Raw genomic sequence first — 16,738 nt, forward strand, 5'->3', positions numbered from 1 at the left:
GGGGCTGCCCAGGGAACCGGCATCGAGGGGCTTGCAGAGCTTGGTCTCACCTGGAGGAGCCCTGGGGACATCACCATCATCCCACAGCCCATGGGGATGCTACTGTTGCTCTCCATCTGCCCCCCGTCCAGGTACCACAGCCCCACTGAGCGCTGCACGGCATCTCCCATCACCCCCATGCAGGCAGCTACACAGGGGTCCCGGAAAAGGCAGCCTAAGGGGGTGCCCCCAACCTTGCCTGAGCGGTGGGAGAGCGGGAACAGACCCACCTGGAGCAGTTGCCGCAGTCGATGATGGCATTGTAGGTGGCGTTGACGGTGCTGAAGTAGTACTGCGTCTGCTTCATGATGCAGCTCGTCTCCCTGGCCTCCATGCTGTCCCCCGCCACCTCCTCTGTGCCGGCACAGTGCTATGGGCCAGGGGCCACAGACCCCCCGCCACACATCCCCACCATGTCCCCTGCCTGTCCCCAGCCTGGGGCTCCCTGTGGACTCACCTGTCTGGAACCAGCTGTTGTACGTGAGGCCGTACAGGAACTGCTGGAAGAGGGACCTGGAGAAGGAGAGCACAGCCATCAGCTGTCCCACCCCCGGGGATGTGCCTGTGTGCCTGTGTGCATCAGAGTGCTCTGATGGAAACGGCCCCTGGGGAGGGGACGTGGCAGGACTCACCAGGCTGTGGCTGAGGTCCACCAAGCAAGGTTCAGGAGATCGGCCACAGTGGGCTGTGGGCAAAGAGGGGGGTGGTGAGCCAGCATGTCCCCATGCAGGGCACTAGGGACACCCCCATGGGTCCCCAAGCTCCCAGACCACCTGGTGGTCACTGGCCCCACAAACTGCTCACCACGAAGACACCGCGGGGCGCAGCACCCGTGTTGCTCTGGGCCTCAGGGGCGCAGACAGACTGGAAGTCGTAGGACTCCTTGCGGGCATAGAAGGAGTTGTTGTAGAGGGCAGACATTAGGTTGGCATCCACCTCGCTGAAGAACTTGCCCACCTGGGATGAGGACACCAAGTCTGTACCCAAATGCCACCTTGCCATGGGTGTCCTCCATCAGGGACTCGAGCAGGGCTGTGTCACCCCATCCGTGACACAAATTCAAAGGTCTCAGCTCCCCGCTGGCATCCCACACCCAGTAAAGCTGCACCACTCACCTGGTACCAGTGGTCCTCCTGGTTGGAGAGCACCAGGAAGCCCCCATCGTCGATGAGGACGCAGATGAGGTCCTGGGGAAGGAGGGCAGCGTCACCCACCCCCTGGCCATGCCCAGAGCAAGGCAGGACAGACAGGGTTGGGGGGTGATGGGCAGCCAGGCAGGGGGGCCAGCGTGGTGTGCCCCAAGCTTGGGGGCTGCTCAGGAGCATGGCAGTGCCAGGAGCACCCATGCCGGGTGCAGGGAGCGGGAACCACCACCCACCCTGGAGGGTTTAACAGCTCCCTTGGGGAAGGATCCACTGTCCAGGGGGCAATCCCTGGGGCTTCACCCCTGTGAGGGGGGTCGGGGGCTAGCTGAGCTCTGGGAGTGGCAGGGGGACAGGGGGCTGCACTCACCCGGACAGCACAGGCAGGGCAGGCAGGGGACAAGGAGCCCTCCCAGCCATGTCCTTCTCCCCCTGCCAGCTGTCACCTGCTGTCCCCACCCCTGCCCACCACCCACCTTGTTGTTGGCCTCACAGTCCATCTCGCAGCTGGTCGAGGGGTCACACTGTCAATCGAAAGCAGGGCAGAGGGACAGGTTAGCCGAACCATCCTCCCCCCCCCCCCCCCCGAGCTGTCCTCCTGGCCAGGAGGGGACATGCAGGGTGGTGTCCCCAGGAGATGGGGACAGGTGCCCTGAACAGGGTGATGGGCAGGGCTGTGCAGGAGGTACAAGCCCAGTGGGGCCACAGGCACCATGTCCTGGCAGTGCTCCCCAGCCACATCCCCAGCAAGCAGAGCTCCCTCCCTGTCCCCATCGCCATCGCCATCGCCATCGCCATCCCCATCCCCATGCCATGCCAGCAGTGTGGGAGCCCTGGGGACATACCCGGCGGGTGCCCAGCTGGTCACGGTCTGTCCGGTTGCTCGCCAGCACTTTGAACTTCTCAGTCCAGGCCTCCAGGTCCAGCTTCACCCCCACCACTGGGGCAGCAGGGAGATGGGGTGAGCCCTGGTGTGTGTGGGGATGACGGGGACCCCCCCAGCCTGGTGGCAGGGCACCCAGGCCCCTGCCTACCTGCCGGCTTCAGCGTCTTGCCCCCGATGCTGAGCTCCACAGCGGTGCTCACCAGGATCCCGATGGTGTTGTTCTCCAGGTCCAGCCCCCGGTAGCTGTCTGCGGAGGGCAGGGATATGGCATCAGGGGACATGCGGGGCCAGCAGTAGGCTGTGCCACTCCCTGTCACCCCGACCTGGTACCCACCGTCCCGGTAGGGCGGCTTGAAGAAGTAGCCTTTGTTGTCCAGGCTCCTTCGGTAGAAGCTGGCATTGAAGGGCTCTGGTTCCTCTTCCCAGTCATCTGCAGCCCTGAGGGAAAGCAGCCACAGCCAGCGCTGTCACTCATCTCTGGTCCCACCAGAGAAGGCCCCGTGGGAGCAGAACGGTCAGTGTGCGGGGCTGGGCACGCAGCCCCCCTGGACACTCACTTATTAGGAAAGATGCGTGTGATGCCCCCGTCAGTGGCTGCAAAGACAGCCAGGAGGCTGTACCTGCAGGGAGAGGAGCCAGACACACCGGGGATTAGCGAGGTTTTGCTCTGCCCGCATCCCCATAGCCCATTCCACTCCCGCTCTGTCCCCAGCCAGCGCTGCCCATCCTGGGCCACCTCGCCTCCACCTACGTGTTGAGGTCCTGGTCCTTCCAGACCCGTTCCACTAGCTGCTGCGTGATGCCAGTGTCCAGGATCAGGTTGTGCAGGAGGAAGTTGTCGCCTTGCGAGGGAGAGGAGGAGGAGGTGAGGGCTGGCCCTGTGGGGGTCATCTGTGTCCCCCTGCCCTGCCCCAGCACCCACTCTGCAGCAGCTCCCAGGATCCCAACCCCGTCATGGTTCACCCCCTGCCCCATCTCCCCCTGCAACCCCATTCCCCCCCAAACCCCGCTGCTCGAACCCCCCCCAGCTGTCCCCAGCTACTCACACTGCTTGGAGTCTGGGGTCACCTTTTCCATGAGGGCAATAAAGTTTTCCAGGAACTCGGTGTTGTTATCCGACAAGTCGAGGTCTTTGCAATACTCTCTGGGGTTTGGGGGACAAGGTTTGTTGTTCGCGAGGATGGAAAAGGCAAGGTCAGTTCTCCCCCGGGGATGGCAGGGTGGGTGCTGGCCATGCTGCCAGCACCAGCACTTGCCAGGAGACACGACAGTGGTGATGTGCCACCACTCCCATGAGTGTCATCCCACCGGGGCAGCTGGCTGTGGGCATCTCTGCAGACTGCCCAGCACCCAGCCCTTTGCCGCCTGCAGTGCCATCAGCTCGGCCGTCATGCTGGCCACAGGGTCTGTCACTGCCATGGGCATGACGGTGCTGTCACCTCTGCCAGGGCCAGGGTTGATGGATCCCAGCTTGCCCAGAGTGGTATGTACAACCCTGAGCCCATCTCTCCCCATACTGGTGGGGCTACTGGTAGGACTGAGTGCCTCCGCCACCGTACTTACCTGCAGGGCCAGGCGGGCACTGCTGTGCCAAGCCTGCCCTGCCCCTGTGGCACCCTGGAGAGCAGGGTCTCCACTGTGGGTGTGAGCAGGGGTTTGCCTTGGGAGCCCCTGTGGCACCATGCAGGCACTCGGGAGCTGCATCTGTACCCTTTGCGTAGATCGTTTGGTGTTGGGTGAGGCCTGGCCGGCGGAGGCGGGTGCTCTCCTGCAGGCATCGCTGACCCCAAGCCCCTCCTGGGATGGGCACCGTGAGGGGTGCTCTAGTCTGGGACCACCCTGAGTGCAGAGCCTCAGCCCTGCTGATATCAGGGACAGCCATGAGGTCACCGTGAGGCTCTATCTGGGTGGCATGGGTCAGTGCCACCCTAGGGTGCTCCCAGCCTCAGCAGTGTGGCTTCAGGCAGTGCCAGGGGGCTCAGGGCTCCCCCCGCTCATGTCCCCTCCACGAAGCTCCTGATTCTGCCAAAAACCTCGTTAAATGCAGGAGCAGAGGGTGGCAGGGAGTGTGCCCACTGGGCAGACGAAAAAACTGGGGCAGCCTGGCCGACCCAGCCTAGCCCCCCCGTCCCCTGCTCAGGGGGAGCAGCCACCTAAATATCTACACCGACACGCACGGATACAGGTACTCACACACCCACGGGGGACGGGGGATATACGGTTTCTGAAAATTTCCAGTGGCCCATGGGCATGGCAGTGCCGACGGCAGATCATACAGTCGCCCTGGGTGCCCGGCCCCCTCCCTAGGCACGCAGATCCTCCCTGCTGCCTGCTTGCGCCGGGCTGGCACCCACCACAGGGAGGGTGCTCACAGAACTGCTCTGGGGGCACTGAAAGACTCAACTCGATTTTCAACCCTCCCTTTTCTCTCCCACCACACTGGCCACGAAGCCCCACACTGGATATTGACCCCATCACTGCAGCCTGAGTGGGGCAGCCAGGGGGCAGACACTCCTTGGGCTCAGGCATCACCTCCATATCTATTCCCTTAGCACAATTACAGGCCAACTTTTTAATAGGGTTTTTCTGTTTCTCATTAATACTCTGCTTCGTCTCCCATGTTTCCCAGACCTCATCCTTGCTCCCTGTGCATCGCCTGGGGACCAAGGCCTCCTCAAAAAGCTGGGGCTGCACAGTAACTACATTTTGGGCTGGTTTACCCAGAATTCGTCTAAGTGAGCAATGGCTGCTGTAAGCAGGGAGGGTAGGGGATCCCTGCAATTGGCAAAGGTGGCTGTAGCTTTGACCTGCTGCAGTCCCCAAGAACTGCAATGATAAAACATCTCCTAATGGTGTTTAGCTGTTACAATGACGTATAAATACACACGTGATTAGCTGGTAATGTTAATTAGGGCTGGTCAGAGGTTGCACTGCAGCAGCTGGAAGGGCAGGGTGCCAGCAGAGCCGTAGGGTTCCCTGAACAAACAACCCCCCCCCTCAACCCCCGCTGAGGGATGGCCTTTGTCTCCACTAGGTGACAAGACTGGGTGGCACATGTCAGGGGAGGGAACATGTCTGTCTGTCTGGGAGCCACTATACTGTCCTCATGTCCCTGTTCACAGCCTGTGGCCTGCAGCCTCCCCAAATCCCTGGGCATCCTGCATTTGAGCCGAATCCTGCCCTTCCTTCTCCCTACCCCCGTCCCGCAGCCAGCACGACTGTATGATGCCACCACCGGCCCCTTGCTCAGTGGGGGGATTTTCAGAAACTATACCTATATATGCACGCGCAGAGGTCGGGCCATACCGGGTGCATATATACCGTGCTGGATGCAACCGGGTGGCGGAGCGAGGCCGGGGTCCTGGTGGCAGTCCCCTTTGGCTGAGCGGGCACATGACACACACAGCGACAGGGGATGGGGGACAAGGCATGATGAGACGAGGATGGGGGGCGATGGGGGGGTCGGCAGCGGGGCCGGGGCAGATGCACACCTCGGCAAGCGCACACGCAAAGCTACCTGGGAGCAATGAACACATGTCCCTCCGACTCAAAGCTGTTGGGCAGCAGGTATTCAAAATCTGCAACAGAAAGGGAAGGTTATCCGGCGGGGAGGAAGGATGGGGATGCCGGGGGCCAGGAGGGAGAGAGACGGACAGAGAGAGAGGGGAGGGAACAAAAAAAAAAAAGGCATTTGCTGCTCTTGGTAACGAGAGGAAGGAAAAGGCCGTTCTGCTGTCACTGGCACCACACGGGAAGGAATGTTACAGCCAAATTGGGAGAGGTTTGCCCATCTCAGCTTGAATTTGCTTGGTTGCGGGCTGAAGGCGGGCGGTTGCGTACACGTGGCCGGTGGTGTGTACGCAGGGACACACAGAGACACACACACATATATATATGTGCGCACATGTATATATATGCATGTTTGGGAGGGCGTGGGGGCGTCTCTCTCTCAGGGGGTAGGGGTGGTGGGCAAGGGCAGGGAACCGCATGCTGTGCTCCTGGCTGGAGGAGGATCACCAAAACACTTGGTTGTCAGGAGAAAAAAAAAAAAAGAGTTTTCAGGCATCAACATGGCCAAACGGGGAACCTTGCTGAGGACAGTCCAACCAGAGGCTCCCTGCCCAGCAAAGTGCTGTGCAATGCCCTGCCGGGCTCTGCTGCCAGGCACTGGTGGCACCCTTCCCTCCCCGGGGTGGTGGGACCCCAATGGGGATGGGGGCCCATGCTTGCCCACCAGCCTGGCACCTTGCTCTGCTTTAAGGGGGGGTGTCACAGCCCAGCAGGGTTTGGGGTGCCTCTCAGGGCTCCTTCTGGCAGAGGGGTGGCGGATGCAGGGTTCAGCTTATGGGGGCAAGCTGGGTTAGGGGGTGCGTGGGGGGATGCTACACAATATTCTGGGGCTGCTGTCCCCCGACGGTGGGCACCACCACCCCCTTGCCCTCCCGCTGGCCCCCGGTGCATTGCACGGCACAGCCAGAGGTTGGACTGTTGCTCTCCGGGGGCTGTAGGCAGGGGCTGGGTACAAGCTGATGAGAGGAAGAGGAAGAGGAAGAGGAGGAGGAGAGGAGTACAAAACACTCGTACTTGATCCATCAGCATTGCCATTGCAGGGGCGCTGGGAGGAGGCAACTCAAAGCTGATAGAACAGGGCTGAGGGTGACACTTCCACCTCCCTGCTGTCCTGCCTGCTAGCCCAGTCCCCCCCATCCCCCTCTGCACTGCCGTGGCCCCCTCAGCCATCCCCCTGCCCATGCCAGAGAATGGGGAACCAGTGCTGCTGGGCAGGCTGCCGGTGGGTGCCACGTCTGGGGTGCTGTGCAGGAGGGCACCACGCATGCCAGGGCATCTCCTGGCCCACTGTGGGGCTGTGAGGGAGCCATGGGTCCAGCTCCACGGAGCCCCTCCTGCTCTGGCGAGTGGCCAGACATGGCAGGGATGAGGGCCAAATCCTGCCCTGGGTCACATGGGTGACATCCCATTCCACTGCAGGGTGGGTACCAGCCCTAGCACACCTCTACCTCCCTCAGCGGGACTTTGGGTTCAAACCTGGCAGCTCCCAGAGGACACGGACGGCACTGGGATGCTGCGGCTGCCAGGGGCTTCATGCCATGCTGGGCCCTGGGGCAGAGGGGACAGCCACCAAGCAGCCATGGGGGCAGGTGGCGCGGCACCCCGGGGCTTGGCCACCCTGCATCCCCGCTGGCCAGGCCTGCTGTCCCCTATGTGGTGGGGTGGCATCGCCCTGGGGTGGTCTCGTCCCCAACTCTGCTGAGGGCTTCTGCTTGGGGGTCTTCCCCCAAAAAAGCCTATCCCAGAGGGCGAAGGCAGCAGAGGACTGGGTCCCCTCACCTGCCCTCTGTCCCTGCCACCTTTGGCCGCCCACCCTGCAGCCCCCACCCCTCTCTGCACAGCCCTATCCCTTTCAGGTTGAGTTGTCTTGGGGAGGAGGAAGCAGAGGAGCCAGGACTGGGGGAGAAGGAGCTGAAGGAGGCGAGCCGGGGGAGAGGAGCAAGAAGAGGTGTGGGGGGGTGGGAGGAAGAGCAGGGTATCAAACTAGCTACGAAAAACCTCGTGGACTGAAAACAGCAGTTTCATACGAGATCAGCTCTTGAACGATATCGAACTGGGTTTGGGAGTGATGCACAGGGAGGGAGTGGGGGATTGTCGTGACAAAGCTCTCATGGACAGAACAAGACATGTTGCTTTCAAATAAAGGGGGAACTGGAGGAGAGGAGGAGGAGGGAGGAAGGGCGAGTCAGTGGCGGTTTGCAGGTTTGGCGTGGCAAACGGGCAGGGAGATGGGCAAGCAGGGGGGCTCAGGGGGGACTGGACACGGGGCAGGGGACAGGGTGGTGAAGGTGAGTGGTCTGAGACTGAAAATACTTGCCCTTCATTTTGATGTTTGGTACTGTGTGAATCCACCATAGAGAGAAAGCAAGAAAAACAACAAACAAAAAAACAACAAACAAAAAAAAAGGGGGTTGGGTGGAAAGGGGGAAGGGGGGCACAAACAATATTTTATTCAATCAATGTTTGAATAAAAATATTGTGTATCATAATCATACCAAAAGGAAACCTCTTGCAAAAAACGACATGAAAAAAAGAAAAAGAAAGAAAAACCCAGTAACGAAAGGAAAAGGCCACGGTGAAATAAGAATAAAAAAAAATTCAAAGATATAACTACAGAAATATATATATATATTCAATACTCCAAAGGAAAATGAGAGTCAGTAGCAAACAGTTGCAACAGTCTTGATATTGAAATGTCCTCACTGAGTTAGGGGGCATGCACGGCACGGTGAGCAGAGTCGGGGAGGATGGGGGGATCCCCCCTCCCGGGGATGGGGACAGCCTGGCCTAGTCCCCGCAGGGATGCGGGGCTCCTGCCAATGGATGGAGGCGTGGCAGGGGCCAGATCTGGAGCGAGGCTGGGGTTGAGCCGCCAGGGCGGCCGAGGGGGAGAAACGGGGGGAACTGGAGGGGAGAGGGGAAGGGTCCGGTTCTCCCACAGGGGAGAGGGTCCCCGGGAGCAGAGTGGACCTGTGGTGGGAAAAAGGCTTGGGGGTCAGGGGAGAGAGAAAGAGAGAGAAAGGGGGGCGGGCCAGGCTAACACACACATACATAGATTAATTCCAAATGAAAATCGAAACCGAACTCATAAAAAGAATAATAAATGGCTTAAACTGAAACCAAATAATCGTAATAAACCAAAGGAAATTAAGGAGATCCATGCAAACTTTCCCAGGCTCACAAATAAACTGGCTGCTACAGTGTCATCCCTCGTCCCCAGGAGGCGAACAGGCAGCAGAGCAGCCCCTGTCTGCGCCGGGCAGTGCCTGCCTGCAGCCTGGGGCTTGGGTTTTGGGGTGCAAAGCATAAGGACCAAACCCTGGCACCCCGTGGCACCCCAGGCAGGCAGCTCGCTTTCCCTCTGTGCATTCACCTCTACTCATGCCTTTCTTATTTTGAATTTTTCTTTTTTTTTTTTTTTTTTTTTTTGGCCTCTCATAGTGATCTCTATCTGTTTTCGCAAGTGTTTGCTTCATGTTTCTCCCCCTGACAGCCACGGGCTGGCGTGGGGGCGAGTGGGAGTGCGAAAGGGCGGCGGGGAAAGCCAGGGGCTACTTACACTTCACTTGCAGGATCTGGTCACTGAGGTTGGCCTGGATGTAGTAGGTGCTGTAGGGAGGCAGAACCAGCCCCAGGCTGCAGAGGGGGAGAGCAGACAGGTGGTGTAAGGCTTTACACCCACCCAGAGCCCCTGGCTGGCCCCCAGCCCCCTGGCTGGCACCTCACGCCAGCACCTGGCCCTGGCTGACGTCAGGCAGCAGCCCTGCTGGCCTCCTGCAGAGCCTGCTGCGTCCTTCTCTCCAGACTGCACACAGTGCTGTCCTGGGGGCAATTAGGGTCATCCCTAGAGCACCCAGGGTTGTTTTGGGGCATCCAGGGTCATCCACAGAGTGCTTAGGGTCATCCTTCTGGTACCCAGGGGTGTCCCCAGAGCACCCAGCATCATTCTGGAGTAACCAGGGCCAGCCTCGGAGCATGCAGGGCCACTCTGGTGGCATCCAGGGTCATCCCCAGTGCACCTACTGCCATCCTCGGGCACCCAGGTTTGTCCCTAGAGCAGCCAGCGTCATCCTGGGTTGCACATGGCCATCCTGGTGGCATCTGGGGTTGTCCCCAGGGCCATACCCAGAGCACCTAGGGTCATCCTGGTGGCACCCAGGGCCATCCTGAGGGCACCCCCAAGCACACGAGGTAGCAAGCCTGTCCAGCCAGAGCTGAGATTGGCAGGATGTGCCCACCCAGGAACCAAGGGAGAAGCACATGGAAGAAGGACACAACACCCCCATAAGAGAGGAAGGCAGAAAGAGACACAGCCCTCGAAAAAACAGACTCTTCCCAGTGAGAAGAGACTGAAGATAACCATTACACAGGCACCAGCTATTGGTGAGCCAGGAAGGAGAATGATCCACCAGCCAGGAGACTGGCAAACAGGGTGCAGGATGCGGGTGCAAAAGGAGGTGGCAGGAGATGGTGTTGGGGCTGCTGAAGCCATGGGACATGCTGCTGGAGGGAGCCGGGCTCCTGGGTGCCAGCTGCAGTGGCTGGTGGCCTTCAGTTACAGGTGCTGCCCAGAATAAGTGAGCACCGGTGGGCGAGGGCCACATTCCTGACCCTCATCAGATGTCACACCTGCACCTGAGCCACTGAGATCTAGACTTGACCCCCCAAGCCACCCCTCCACCTAGTCCTGTCTGCGCCTAGCAGCATGGATTAGGCATCCCAGCAAGCCTGGCAGAGGTGGTGGCACACCAACATAGAGTGCAGAGAGGTGGTGGCACCCCAAACCACAGGTGGCAAGAGGAGGGTGGCGACTTTTTTCTGCTCAGTGCTGGTGGCACCCTGTGCTGACGGTGTCCCAGGGAACCCTGGAGAACATCCCTGCTACGGTGCAAAGCCAAGGGCCCCTGCCAGCACCTTCTGCCCTACAGATCAACCTGCAGCCCTGGCCACACCTGTGTCACCCCATGTCATTGTCTCCTCCTCAACAGTGCTGCCTGGCTCCAGTGGGGTGCCACCGTGGGGGGGAAAGGACCAGGGCTGTGCAGGGGGCACCTGGCAGTGCTTAGAAGGTGGCTGTGACCCTTGCCAGCCCCTCCCGAGCCGGGTGGCGAGGAGGAGGAGGAGGGTACACTGGGCAGCAGGGGGACCACACAGCTTCTCATAAGATGAAGGCAGCACAAGTTGGACTGCACAAACATGATGATGCCAGGGTCTTTTTTTACACATCTGTTGGTCCAAACAGGTGCAGACCTGGCGATAAACGCAGAAGGAAGCTTTGCTCTGCCCTGCCTCTGAAGCCACTGCCTGTGCTGCAGGGTGGGTGCATGTCACTGTCACCCACCCTGGAGCAGGCAGAGACTGTGCGAGCCCCTGCCTGTGCAGGCAAGTGGTGGTAGGGGTGTCCCTTGTTTGGCACCTTGCACAGCAGCCCTGCAGCACCTGTCCTGAGCCCTGGGGACCATGGCTTGACTCATTTGCAATCCTGCAGCCCATGGGACATGTCCCTGGTGGCCTCAGGGACCTCCCGAGCTGCAGGCACAAGACCGCAGCCCTGTGCTGGTGCGGGTCCAACCGATGCTGGATGAGCACAGGTGCACCAGCAGTGCCACTCACCTGTAGTTGGTGCTTTTGATGGGGGCCCACGTGTAGGTCCTGAACACCTCGTCGATGTATTGCTGTGGATCAGAGGGAGCCAGTCAGGCCTCCGCAGTGCCAGGACCCTGCTGGCACGGTGACACAGGACCCCAGCTCCGAGCCCAGTGCTGGACACAGCCCCTCACTCCCCACCGCCGGGGCTGGGTGCTCAGCACGCTGACAGTGTCAGCTGTGACCCCCTTCCCCTGCAGTGTTACCTCATCCAGGGACTTGATGAGGGTCTTGATGAATCTCTGCCCATCGTTCCCATCAATCATACTTCTCCGGATCTGAGGACATGGAGGAGGCAACTGAGGGCCACGGAGCCTAGCCACGCACCTGCAGGCACCCATCCCAGTGGGGTGACCCTGGGGACTCGTGGGGTGCAGGGGCAAGCAGCCTGGAGGATGGCTTATCATGCAGGCACCCAAGGGACAGTCACCCAGCTCCCGTCCCTGCTGTGGCCCCACGGAAGCTGTGCTGGGGCCCTTAGGATGAGGTGCTCTCTAGGACAGGCTGGAAGGGACGAGCGCCCTTTGCAACTGCAGACTGGGGGGCGGGGCAGCCTGTACCCCAAAAGCTGGCCCCAGGTCTGCCCACCTCCTCCTTGTTCTCATCCTCCAGCTCAGCATCCAAGAAGTCCAATGTCACTGGCTCACGGAAATTGATGATCTGCAGGCAGAAAGGGAGAGCCAGGGAAGGACTCAGGGCTCCCACAGCTGCTGCTGAGTCCAGATAAACTTATCACAATTCCCACAATTAGCTCCTAATGAACCCAAGAAGCTGCATGTCTCATTAACCCCTGTGGCTGCTGCCCCGACAGGCCCCTCCTCACCTGGGGCTGCAGGTTGGGGTGCAGCAGGACATAGCCGTTCAGGTCAATGGCGAAGACGTATCCGTTTGCCCCCAGCTGTGGGAGGACAGGAGCAGGGATGAGGCTGGCCAGGCAGCTCTGTGGTGTGCTGTGCCATCACCCTCACCTCTGCAGGAAGAGCTTGCCCCATGCCACCCCTGGGGCTCAGCCTTTTCTGTCCATCTATTTCTATTCTCAGGCCAACAGCATCTCACCCTGGCTCTGGATTTTGCCCGCTGCCCCTTTTTCCAGGCTGGTAAGGTTTATGGCCCGCTGACCCTGCAAGGGTTTTGGCTCTGCTCTGCGTCCCAGAGTAGCACCCAGCTCTGATCCCTGCCCACCTGCCTGCCCTGGTCCCTGCCTGCAACCATGGCTTCTGCACCCTGCTACCATCAGTGCTGCTGGAGGTGCTGTTGGGTGCTGTGGGGCACAGCTCAGGGCTCCCTGCAGCGGGCTCCCATGCTGGGTTTGGGCAGCGCAGGGCAGGGATGGAGGGGAAGGGGCCCCACGCACGTTGTATCGCGGTGTCAGCCTCTTGATGTCATTGAGAGCCACGTCGATCCCCATCACGCCCAGGATGAGCTGGTTCTGGAAGGAAGCGCAGGGAGGGAGGTGGGTGGGAGCAGGGCTGTCATCTGCCACTGCCAGCACAGGGCCAGGGAAACAGGGGGATGGACCTCTTCTCCCTCTGGGGAAGTGGAGGTCAGATCCGGACACTGCAGGAGCACAGGGCAGGACAAGCCAGCCACCCAGCAGCCCTCCATGGGACACTGCACCCCGCCGGGACTTAAAGCTGCCAGCTGTTCCCATTGAACCGGGAGAACCAGCCAAGGCCATTTTGGCTCCCGGGAATGGCAGTCACCCCTGGTTGCAACCCAGGGAGGGGGTGCAGAGCAGGCAGCACCCCAGGGGTGCCAGTGCCCACCCCTACAGCCATGGACTCAGTGTCAAGGCACCCTCCCTATCCCATTGCAGCCCCACACTGGGGGTCCCAGTGCAGCCAGGGCAGTGGCAGCCACAGTCTCCTACCTTCCTGTCACTGTTGTCCTCCGTCAGGTTGAACACCGGCAGTGTGCCTGTCACCACCAGGCCCAGCCCCTGCACGAGCACAGAAGGGTGTCCCATGGCCCCTCGCCAGCCCTAGGACCCAGAGCTGGGGGTGGGCAGCAGAAGGGGGGGTTATCCCCCTGGCAAGGGAGATGGGGGCATATGCTGTGTGGGACCGTGGGGCTGGTGTCCCCACTTGCACCCTGGGGCTGGGGGTCCCCACCTGCACCCTGGAGCTGTGTGGGACCCTGAGGCCAGTGTCTCCACCTGCACCCTGGGGCTGGGGGTCCTTACCAGAGCATCCTGGTAGACGTTGGTCCACTGAACCTGCTTGGCTCGGTTCCCCGCCAGGACCATGGGTCTGCCCAGCACATCCAGGTACTCCTGCAGGGACACAGGGCAGGGGAAAGCATGACATGGGAGCCAGATGCCTCCCTGCTCCAACCCAGTGACAATCCTGTCCCCACACATGCCCCAGGGATTATTAATAGAGTGCTCGGCACTGGACTTCAGCTGCAGGCTGAGCTAGGGGAAGGGGCTTGGCAGCTACCAAATCTGAGGGTAACGGCTCCAGCTGGGAATGGGACCACTGAGATGCAAACAAGGTATTGCTTGCAATCGGCTGTGCATGGGCATGGATGTGGGTCCCCAGCCAGCACCAGCCAGAGCCCACCTGCCTCCCAGCTGTCCCCAGGGCTGGGCTTGCTCTGTCTCCCTGGCTGCCACAACTGGCCTTTTGGGATCTTCTCCTAGGGCAGTTTTCTCTTATCCTGGCTCACCTTGCAAAGGCAGACCTCTGGGCTGGGGGACAGCTCCTGTGCCATGATGCCAACGCTGCCCCAAGGGGTTGCCCTGCTCGAGGACCCCTGTCACCTGCCCACCACGGCACCTCGTGTGCATTCGATAAAGAAAAGGGGCAGAATAAGGGCAGTGGGAGGGGGTGTGAGGCGGACACGCCTGGCTCTGCTGAACAGGGTGCTGCTGGGGTTGACCCTGCCTGTGCTTGCTCCCTGCCTGTGCTCAGTTCTGCTCTGTGCTGATTAATGCCTGATGTTTCATAATTAGTCACACAAAAGGCAGCAGGTCCGTGGGGAGCTGCAGAAGATGAATTACTTATTTCAACAGCACGAGGCCTGGCTGAGGGCTCGGCTTGGCTCCCCAGCTTGCTGCCACACTTGCCACCAGCCTTTAGGCTCTCTGCAGTGGGGCTGGGGCTGCCTGAGCATGCCCCCAGACAGGGCACCTGGGGAGGGCAGCTCTGCCTGCAGCTGCCAGGCGGGTGGCACTGCCTGCTTGCCAGCACCCTGCCTGCCAGCACCCTGCCGTACCTGCGTGTTGATGCGGATGGCACCGATGGAGGGGATTTCGAAGTAGTAACCTTGGAAAAGAAAGAGAAAGGCAGCTGGAGAGCCAGCTGTCTGCCTGTCTGCCAGTCTGGCTGTCCTGCTGTCAAGCCCTCCAGGGTTGCAGTCAGAGCCTTGCTGGCAGCAGCACATACTGGAGAACCAGTGCCAGCCCCCATGCAAGGTCAGCACCCTGCAGCCTCCCGTGCCTGCTGGGTGCCACCACCACTCACCTTTGTTGGCGCAGGCCATCCACTGCAGTGGGGTCACGTCGTAGTTGTGCTGCCCGACGGAGAAGGTGAAGACCCGCACCTGTGCCAGAGCGCAGCGGTGAAGGCTGTCCGCTGGGCACCCTGGTCTTCCACACCCCAGATGACGGCAACCTCCCCAGGGACAGTGTGGCATTGCCTGCCACTGCCCACAGACCATGCTGCCCACAGCCAAGCACAAGTGGGCAGAAGAACGCTCTTACAACTGTTGTCTGTGCTGGCAGCAAGGGAGCCCCTGTCTCCTCACCCAGCCCCGGCCAGTCCTGTCCCACAGCATCACTGCGTTGGCCAAAGCCACCTACCCCAGGGGTCCTCGTGCTGGGGCATCACTGCAGACAGGGAGGTCTGCACTCTTTGAGGGTCCTGCACGGACCAGAACCCCCGCCACCCCAGGGGTCTCCAGTTCCTGGGTGGCAATGGGGACCCTCCTGCCGGTTCATTTACCTGCCAGCAGCCCTCTCTGCATGCTTGGGGTGTGCTCCCCCTGGGGCCAGCGTTTGGGGAGCCCACCAGCCCCACCCCCTCCCACATGCCAGGTGGGAGCCAGCCATAGACAGCACCGGTGCGTCAGCCATCCCATTACCAGGGCAGTGGCTCGGCACAGGAGCAGGCTGTTGGGGAGAGAGGATGGTTATCAGGCAAATGAGGCAGATGCTGGCAATGGAGCTGGAGCAGCCGCCTTCCTCCCCAGCGAGTGGCCCCAGTCCCGCACACAGCCCCACAGTCCCTCACCGTCTTATTGGGCCAGTTGTACTTCTCAAAGACATCCTGCACCCTGTCCTCGCCGCCATCTGTGAACATCATGATCATCTTGTTGCAGTTGGCACGTGTGATGTTGGACTGTGGGGCAGAGAGACAGTGCCTGAGGCTGGACCCAGAGCGAGCTGCCCAGGCACAGGGCTGGATGCAGCCAGGAGGGCTGGCACTGACCCATCTCTTTTCTTGTTCTCTTTCTCCTTGGTGAGGGTGGCTGGGGTGAATGGGCAGGAGGGACACTGTCTGCTTGGAAATGATGTTGTGGCTATTGATGCTTAGCACCTAATAGCACCATGCATCTTTATTTTGCCTCTGGCATGGTGTCTGGCTGGATCCAGCCCCCTCCACCCAGCCCTGCTGACTTGTAATAACCCAGAGGGCCAGTGGCTCCTGCAAAACCTTGGCTACAGCGTGCTGGGGGTGTAGGATGTTCCCCCTAGCATTGCAAAAGAGGACAAGGAGCTCTCTGCAGAGGTCAGCAGCCAGGTGCTCGGAACTCTCCCATCGCCCCCAGCATCCCTGGGTCCACTCTGCCCCCCGAGCCCGGCCCTCAGCTCACGTTCTGCAGCTGGTCGAAGGCGTACTCAAAGCCAGCCTTGTAGTCGGTCGTGCCCTTGGCCACCATCCCCTGCACATCCTCCTTGAAGACCTTCTTGTTCCGGATGTTGGCCTGCACCAGGTGCTTGAAGCACGACACCGGCTTTGCCTTCTCGTTGAACTGGGAGGCGAAAGGGAGGGGAGCAGGTTGCAGAAAGGGGATGGGGGGGAGCCCTCAGCAGGCTCACTCAGCTCCATGTGCAGGAGGCGGCTGGAGCATCCCATGTCCCAAGTCCTAGGGATGGCTGATGCTGAGACTGGGGTTAGCTTGGGCCAAATCCAGCACTGAGCCACCTGGCACAGGTGTTGGCAGTGGGTGCTGCCAGTTCAGGGTTTGCCTGCACCCTCACTTCTGCAGGACACCTGGGCTTGTGCAAGCAGGCATGCTGTGCCGCACTATGCCGTGCTGTGCTGTGCCGGAAGCGGGAGCAGGTGCTGCCTCTCGCTTACGGCCTCATTTGCTGGCAATAGGGCTCATTCATTACAGGAGCAGTGATCCAGCTAACAGAGCCAGGCCAGACACGTTAATTAGCGCTGGCGTGCTTGTGGCCAGACAGGGGTGGGCCGGTGTGGGCTTGGCGCCCAGCGATGCACAGATGCAG

The 16,738-nt window shown here is 60.7% G+C and overlaps 1 protein-coding gene across 3 annotated transcripts in view; it reads right to left on the reverse strand.

Moving 5' to 3' along the window:
* CACNA2D2 (calcium voltage-gated channel auxiliary subunit alpha2delta 2) overlaps nt 1-16,738 on the reverse strand; it is a 222,064-nt gene that overhangs the window by 1,303 nt on the left and 204,023 nt on the right. The window contains exons 11-36 of one of the 3 annotated variants that reach the window (XM_086470320.1): nt 16,099-16,257; nt 15,516-15,623; nt 14,748-14,826; nt 14,500-14,549; nt 13,466-13,555; nt 13,154-13,222; nt 12,638-12,712; nt 12,107-12,181; nt 11,872-11,943; nt 11,490-11,561; nt 11,251-11,312; nt 9,197-9,273; nt 7,955-7,975; nt 5,585-5,645; nt 3,114-3,211; nt 2,819-2,909; nt 2,625-2,687; nt 2,398-2,505; nt 2,216-2,310; nt 2,027-2,121; nt 1,658-1,705; nt 1,155-1,226; nt 844-996; nt 672-724; nt 497-552; nt 270-393 (exon numbers count right to left, since the gene is read on the reverse strand). In XM_086470320.1, the coding sequence (XP_086326446.1) occupies nt 270-393; nt 497-552; nt 672-724; nt 844-996; nt 1,155-1,226; nt 1,658-1,705; nt 2,027-2,121; nt 2,216-2,310; nt 2,398-2,505; nt 2,625-2,687; nt 2,819-2,909; nt 3,114-3,211; nt 5,585-5,645; nt 7,955-7,975; nt 9,197-9,273; nt 11,251-11,312; nt 11,490-11,561; nt 11,872-11,943; nt 12,107-12,181; nt 12,638-12,712; nt 13,154-13,222; nt 13,466-13,555; nt 14,500-14,549; nt 14,748-14,826; nt 15,516-15,623; nt 16,099-16,257 (2,126 nt within the window). Of the gene's footprint in view, nt 1-269; nt 394-496; nt 553-671; nt 725-843; nt 997-1,154; nt 1,227-1,657; nt 1,706-2,026; nt 2,122-2,215; nt 2,315-2,397; nt 2,506-2,624; nt 2,688-2,818; nt 2,910-3,113; nt 3,212-5,584; nt 5,646-7,954; nt 7,976-9,196; nt 9,274-11,250; nt 11,313-11,489; nt 11,562-11,871; nt 11,944-12,106; nt 12,182-12,637; nt 12,713-13,153; nt 13,223-13,465; nt 13,556-14,499; nt 14,550-14,747; nt 14,827-15,515; nt 15,624-16,098; nt 16,258-16,738 lie in introns of all 3 variants that reach the window. The other 2 variants (XM_086470319.1, XM_086470321.1) reach the window with 2 other exon arrangements.

This window comes from Leptosomus discolor, chromosome 9, assembly GCF_034619465.1.
Source record: "Leptosomus discolor isolate bLepDis1 chromosome 9, bLepDis1.hap2, whole genome shotgun sequence".
In the NCBI taxonomy this organism is placed as follows: Eukaryota; Metazoa; Chordata; class Aves; order Leptosomiformes; family Leptosomidae; genus Leptosomus; species Leptosomus discolor.